Raw genomic sequence first — 7,311 nt, forward strand, 5'->3', positions numbered from 1 at the left:
GAGCTGGCCGCTGCCTTTGCAAGTCGGTTTTCTCCCCTGTTAGTTTCAAACACCTTCTCAGCTCCCCTCCACTTATACGCTTCAACACGCTCAAAGTATTTGAGGCCTCATTCCCCAGAAAGAAATGAGAAAATCTAGGAACACTAAAAGGTTGATATGAACTGCGCAAAGGGTTTAGAAACAGTAAAATCAACAGCGGCGGTGCCGCAGTTTCACGTGTGTGTCTGTGTGTGTGTGTGCGCGCGCGCGCGCGTGTGGTAGAGGAGCGCATGAAAGAATTAACAAAAAAACAATCAGGTGAAAAAGATAAAGTGCCAGAAAGAGCTACAGAGAAATAGAAAACTTTCCTCCATATATGCCGCATACATGCAACCTTAGACAATCATTTGTATCTCCAATGCCCTGGAGGCACCATAAATACCAGGGGCAAGCTGAACCCCGGTGGGGAAGGGGCGACTTAGAGGGGTAGTGTGTCTCCATGGGGAGAAGGAAATGGCAACCCACTCCAGTGTTCTTGCCTGGAGAATCCCAGGGACGGCGGAGCCTGGTGGGCTGCCGTCTGTGGGGTCGCACAGAGTTGGACACGACTGAAGTGACTTAGCAGCAGCAGCGGTCTCCATGGTACTGGGTGGGGTATGGAAAACTAAGGTGTCAGTTGGGAATGATAACCTATTGGAGGCACGATCGAATCTGAGTAATACAGGGGTCAAGGATTAAGTAGGATGGGGTGGGGTTAGGGAAAGGAAATGAGTGAGGGGGTTCGGGGTCTGAGAGAAAACAGAGGGTCTCAGAGAAAAGTGCAAAGGACTACAGCCGCAGCATCCCCGCGGGCCGCGGCTCGCCCCCACCTTCCTTTTGCGCAGAATCCTTGCCTTGGCTGCAGCAGCGCGCTGCCCCCACTGGCCGGGCGCGCCGTGATCGATCGCAGCTGCGTCAGAGTCCTCTCCGAGTATAAATAGGGGTGGCAGGACCGAGCTGAGCCGCACACAGCCATCCATCCTCCCTTCCTCCTCTCTTCCCCGTTCTTCTCTCTAGGCCCCCATCTCCGCCGCCGGCCAGGGGGGCACCGACCGGCACCATGAGTTCCTTCAGCTACGAGCCATACTACTCGACCTCCTACAAACGGCGCTACGTGGAAACGCCTCGGGTGCACATCTCCAGCGTGCGCAGCGGCTACAGCACCGCGCGCTCCGCTTACTCCAGCTACTCCGCGCCCGTCTCCTCCTCGCTGTCCGTGCGGCGCAGCTACTCCTCCAGCTCCGGCTCCTTGATGCCCAGCCTCGAGAGCCTCGACCTGAGCCAGGTCGCCGCCATCAGCAACGACCTCAAGTCGATCCGCACCCAGGAGAAGGCGCAGCTGCAGGACCTCAACGACCGTTTCGCCAGCTTCATCGAGCGCGTGCACGAGCTGGAGCAGCAGAACAAGGTCCTGGAAGCCGAGCTGCTGGTGCTGCGCCAGAAGCACTCCGAGCCCTCCCGCTTCCGGGCGCTCTACGAGCAGGAGATCCGCGATCTGCGTCTGGCAGCGGAAGACGCCACCAACGAGAAGCAGGCGCTCCAGGGCGAGCGCGAGGGGCTGGAGGAGACCCTGCGCAACCTGCAGGCGCGCTACGAAGAGGAGGTGCTGAGCCGTGAGGACGCCGAGGGCCGGCTGATGGAAGCGCGCAAAGGGGCCGACGAGGCGGCTCTCGCCCGCGCCGAGCTCGAAAAGCGCATCGACAGCCTGATGGACGAAATCGCCTTTCTGAAGAAAGTGCACGAAGAGGAGATCGCCGAGCTGCAGGCGCAGATCCAGTACGCACAGATCTCCGTGGAGATGGACGTGTCCTCCAAGCCCGACCTGTCCGCCGCGCTCAAGGACATCCGCGCCCAGTATGAGAAGCTGGCCGCCAAGAACATGCAGAACGCCGAAGAATGGTTCAAGAGCCGTTTCACGGTGCTGACCGAGAGCGCCGCCAAGAACACCGATGCGGTGCGCGCCGCCAAGGACGAGGTGTCCGAGAGCCGCCGCCTGCTTAAGGCCAAGACCCTGGAGATCGAAGCATGCCGGGGCATGAACGAAGCGCTGGAGAAGCAGTTGCAGGAGCTAGAGGACAAGCAGAACGCCGACATTAGCGCCATGCAGGTAAGGCGCCGGGCGAAAGGCAGAGGGGGCGGGGAGGGTGCTGCAGAATCGAGTTAGGATGGGCGGGAGTGGGGGTGCTGCGGAGAGTTGAGGGCACGCCTAGAAAGAGGAGAACTGGGATGAGGCTTCTGCAAGCAGATAATAAGGAGGTGGAACTTGACTTCTTGGAGGCAGTGTGGGAGGGGGTGGGGCCCTTGGACGGCGGGGCGGGGGGCGACTGCGGTGTGCTAAGAGGTGCTGAGTGCAGTTGGATCTCCTTTCCTCATTAAAGCTGCCCAGCCCTGCAGGATATTGGGTGGGGCTGGGAGGAGGGACTGGACCTGGACTTTGCCTCTGGTCTGCCTCTCTGCTGTCCTGCATTCAGCCCAAGGTGCTTTGCTGCAGAGATTGGATCGTCTGATTAATAAATACAGCGAGGAGATCTCATTAGTTTTGAAGAATAACTGTGACCAGTTATCCTTTCTGACTAGTTTTACCAACCACTGCCTTCCCTTAGCAGTGAGACAGGAATACAGTCAAAATTGTGATGATGGTCACAGTAAAACATTTCTTTTTTTTAAGGATCTCCATTTTTTTCTAGAGAGAAGAAAAAATAAGATACATAGAAAATATTTTAGAGATAAATTTATCTACTTCATTCTCCTATAAATAAGTGGATTTCTTGTATATAATCTGGATAAAGTTGATAAAGCTAACTAATGAGTGAGAAACAATTAAAAAAATCCATTTAGTTCTTTGCAGGCATTTTATGATGATCATTAGGTGTATTAATGAAAACAAAAAATTTTTCTTCTATCAGTTTTTTTTTCTCTTTTTTTGGTTTTCATCTCTTGCTTTGTGAAGCTGGATTTTTTTTTTTTTTTTTAAGGCAAGCAAAGGTTTAAAAAGAAAAATGACAGTTATTTTAGGGGAGATTTTATCTAGGATGTGCACACTTGATTTTAATTAAACCTAGGCCTTTGCAGCTATGCTGTAGTAAAATGATAGTAGTGGAGATTTACACTTAGATTTTTTTTTTCGGTTGTCTTCCATCAGGACACAATCAACAAATTGGAAAATGAATTGAGAACCACAAAGAGCGAAATGGCAAGATACCTCAAGGAATACCAAGACCTCCTCAATGTCAAGATGGCTTTGGACATTGAGATTGCAGCTTACAGGTAAAAATGGAAGTGCCAAGGTAGCAGCCTGTCAGCCTTAGAAAATCAGACTTCCTGTGTTGAATCAGAAACCTTCAAAAATAGTCCTTTGGAGTAATTGTGTTACTTTTTGGCCTTTTCCAAGAAGAATTTAATCCTGTAATAATGAGGCCTATTCTTAGCTTCCCATTACATTTCAAGTGTAGCGGAACAGGACTATATTTTAAGGCCCTTTTTTCATTGTTGTTTTGTGTATTTCTCCTGGACTCAGTCACAGCATCCCCAGTTACAGTAATTCCCAACCCTGCCTTTGCCTTTCAGCCTGGCATTGGGGAAGGTGGTGAGTGGTGGGCTGAGCACACTTCCGGTGTTCACGTTTGTTAACCCCTGCCTCCCCAGGAAACTCTTGGAAGGTGAGGAGACCCGGCTGAGTTTCACGAGTGTGGGCAGCCTAACCACCGGCTACACCCAGAGCTCCCAGGTCTTCGGCCGATCCGCCTATGGCGGTTTGCAGACCAGCTCCTATTTGATGTCCGCCCGCTCCTTCCCGTCCTACTACACCAGCCACGTCCAGGAGGAGCAGATCGAGGTGGAGGAGACCATCGAGGCTGCTAAAGCTGAGGAAGCCAAGGACGAGCCCCCCTCTGAAGGAGAGGCGGAGGAGGAGGAGAAGGAGAAGGAAGAGGCTGAGGCCGAGGCCGAGGCCGAAGCCGAAGCTGAGGCTGAGGAAGAGGAGGGAGCCCAAGAGGAAGAAGGTAGGATTAAAACAAAACACAAAACCAAATAAAAAACAAAACCACCCTCCGACTCCAGGGGCACTGTGGGCATGGATATTGGTTAGGAGGTGGGTAAGATACATGAAACCTCACTTAGGCCCAGGAAATGTTATTCAGATAAGAGTTGATGATCTTAAAAAGAAAATACATCTTTCTATTTCCTCAACAGATCTTTAGTAAGCACCTCATTGCTCAAATTGGCTGTTCTCCCAGAGACACACGATCTCTGATTAGCATGGTACTTTTTTGAAAGTAACATAAGAAAAGAAAAAAAAAAAATCCTCCTGCTGCTTTTTATTCCTAATTAAACATTTTAAAATCTATTCATTTAACTCAGCCATTTGGTGTCCTAAAACACAAAAATGAATTCCGAACACATAATAAAAGAAAACCCGAGGTCCTGGAAAGAACAGAGCATCCAGTACCTAGAACATAATCCATTCTATTTAAATATCTGTTCAGTGGCAAGTTGTGCCCAGCAGGTGTGGTCGCTTGGTTGCATGGAGATGGAGGTTTGGGGGAAGTTTTCTGACACTTGTATTTCTCCACAAAACTAAAGCAGAAATGTTTTGATTGGACTCACCCTGCATTTGGAGTTTGTACATTTGCTTTTTATGTTAAAGCTGCCAAGGAAGATGCTGAGGAAGCAAAGGAGGAAGAAGAAGGAGGTGAAGGCGAAGCAGTAGAAGAAACCAAAGAAGCGGAGGAGGAAGAGAAAAAAGATGAAGGTGCTGGGGAGGAGCAAGCCACCAAGAAGAAAGACTGAGCCCTTCCCTTCCCTTAATTATTCCAGGAGTAATTCTCCCGAAATCAGGTCAACCCTATCACCAACCAACCAGTTGAGTTGCAGATACTATATGAATTAAGAAGTCAATCTATGTATAATTCTGAGATGACTTAGGCTGGACATTAAATGTTGTGCTATGAATCTTCTCCTTCCGCAGAGTACCTGTCTGCTTGCAGAGTGGCTTCCTGGCTTGCTGCCAGCCTGTGCATGGTTCGCTTATGAGTTCAGGATCTATGGCAATGTGAATAATTCAGATGTTTACAATTAAAAAACCACACCATGAAAAAATGAATTCACTAATGTTAATGTTAAACTTCATGGGGAAAAAATAGTCCTTTGAATCTTTGGTGGTTAGAAATTAAAGACCTCGAATTATGTGCAATAAATAGTAAATAAAGTTACACTGAATGACGTTCCTTGCTGTGCTTGTTGACTTAATTCAGATATCTTAAAGAGGGCACCAATAGCAGACACATAGATGCAGACTATTGACTTCCAAATTTTTTCAAGTCAAAATTTTAACAATTACAATGCGGTTTTCCCCCCTTAATTGGTAATTCTGAGGATACGATTAGGTCATGACCATTCATGAAGTCTCTCCCCTCGAAAATTTTACTGATAATAAACTTGAATAAATGAGAATCCCTGGGGTTCTCTTTCTTTGGTAAATAGCAATATACTTTGCCCCGTAAGTGTACTGTATAATGTTGGGAATGGCTTTCTTGGAGGCAGTCTGAATCATGTTTACCTTTACAGTAAACAGGTAACTTGAACACTGATATATAATAGTAAAAGCATATGGGTAGAATGTAAATCCCACTCATCTGTCACTGTAACCACATTTAAAAAGTATAGTCTAACTATCATGAGCAGAAGTTGAAGCCCAAGCAAATGATGTAATCAGAAGGAATAAATTTTTCTCAATGTGTAATTTTTAAGGGAGCTAAGAATATTGAAGCTTATTTGCCATTGCAAACATGTTGCCTGCAGTCCTGAGCTCATGATTGAGTGTATAGTTAGCTTAATTCTGTTGCCTCAAGTAGCCTTCAATACCACCTATTTCAATTTTTTAAGAACTACAGATATAGATAATGAAATTGTGATCAGTCACTAAAGGGGGGGATTCTATACTTGTGTGTTACATTGCCATAGGTCTGCATGTCTTTATTGGGGACTATTCGGATTTCAGTGATAGCTCCAACTGGTTGGACATTGCATCAAATACACACCCCCACCCGTCCATCCCGTTCACTGTAAAGTTATGAAAGCTCTTGCACTTGCACTTGATGTGAAATGTCAATGAAATTGCTGATTATCCTTTATTCTGCTTCTGTTCTTAGACAATTGCTTTGTCAGCTAAGGTTGTTCAATATTTGTTGTTTAGACACCTCTTAAAGGTCATGAATTTAATCTGGAAGCAAAGTGGTCTCCATTTAAAGTTTACAGATCCCATCACACCACATATTTCGAGTTACATATATCTCACCAAAGCAAATATGTAAAATATTTCTTTATTTGCCCTGATGCTATGGATTTGAACTATGAGGATTCTCCGTACATTGGCTTCTGTAAAGACTAGGAGTTGCCTCAGAAATCAAGCTTTTCACATTTATGTTCATTACACATGGGATGCTGCACATGGTCAATGTCAGACAGAAGCAAATTACATGTGAAAAAGTAACCTTAGCCAAATGGAAATGGTTGGTTTAAGAATTTCTTGAAGTAAGAACACTGTACCATACTCTATCCTGTGTGCCATAATAAAATACTGAAAAATCTAAACTGATTGGATTTGGAGTCTTTAAAAAAAAATTCCTCAAATGTGGTACCTTGGCCAATCTCCCTCTCCCTTCTGCTCCTCTCAAACTCTTGTTCTGTATCCCCTCCCCTAGTTAATGACATCACTCCCCAGCCATCCAGTTCTGCAGACCAGATATCGGGCATGCCATCATCCTCCCATTTCCTCTCTCCAATCTTTCTGTTCTAATCTATCACCAAAGCCTATTGATTTTACTACCTAGGTATCTTCAATCCATCCACATTTCCCTATTTACACTGCCACCACCCTAAGGAACCTCTTGTGTCCTGGCTCCAGGGACTCTTTTCATGGAAGACAGTTTTTCCACCGACCGAGGGAGGAGGGATGGTTTCAGGATGATTCAAGAGCATTACATTTATTGTGCACTTTGTTTCTATTATTATTACGTCAACTCCACTTCAGATCAATAGGCATTAGATCCCGGAGTCTGGGGACTCCTGTTCCAGAGAAAGGTAATCTTTAGAAAAGGGAATTGTGATCACACTGTCTCTTTGATTAAAACTCTCCAGTAGTTATCCATTTCTTTTAATATAAAACCCCAAATCTTTAAGATGACCTTCAAGGTCTGTCTAGACCTGACCTGAAACTACTTCTCAAGCCTCACCCTCTGTGGACCCCCTTTCCCCTCCCTCACTTTGGTGTTCTGGCCACCCCTGCCCTCTGTA

General features: G+C 46.7%; 1 protein-coding gene across 1 annotated transcript; it reads left to right on the forward strand.

Annotated features, from left to right (window-relative positions):
* The first annotated feature begins 941 nt into the window (after nt 1-941).
* On the forward strand, nt 942-6,609 carry NEFL (neurofilament light chain). The gene is made up of 4 exons (XM_043870530.1): nt 942-2,125; nt 3,161-3,285; nt 3,664-4,019; nt 4,664-6,609. Exons 1-4 carry the CDS (start codon nt 1,079-1,081, stop codon nt 4,804-4,806), a joined length of 1,671 nt encoding a protein of 556 aa, XP_043726465.1. The 5' UTR covers nt 942-1,078; the 3' UTR covers nt 4,807-6,609.
* Nucleotides 6,610-7,311: the final 702 nt, after the last annotated feature.

Source organism: Cervus elaphus, chromosome 16, assembly GCF_910594005.1.
Source record: "Cervus elaphus chromosome 16, mCerEla1.1, whole genome shotgun sequence".
Lineage (NCBI taxonomy): Eukaryota > Metazoa > Chordata > Mammalia > Artiodactyla > Cervidae > Cervus > Cervus elaphus.

Coding starts and splice junctions, on each gene's coding strand:
- NEFL (XM_043870530.1), top strand. CDS start 1,079: ATGAGTTCCTTCAGCTACGAGCCATACTACTCGACCTCCTACAAACGG. Junction 3,286..3,663: donor ATTGAGATTGCAGCTTACAG/GTAAAAATGGAA, acceptor CTGCCTCCCCAG/GAAACTCTTGGAAGGTGAGG. Junction 4,020..4,663: donor GGGAGCCCAAGAGGAAGAAG/GTAGGATTAAAA, acceptor TTTATGTTAAAG/CTGCCAAGGAAGATGCTGAG.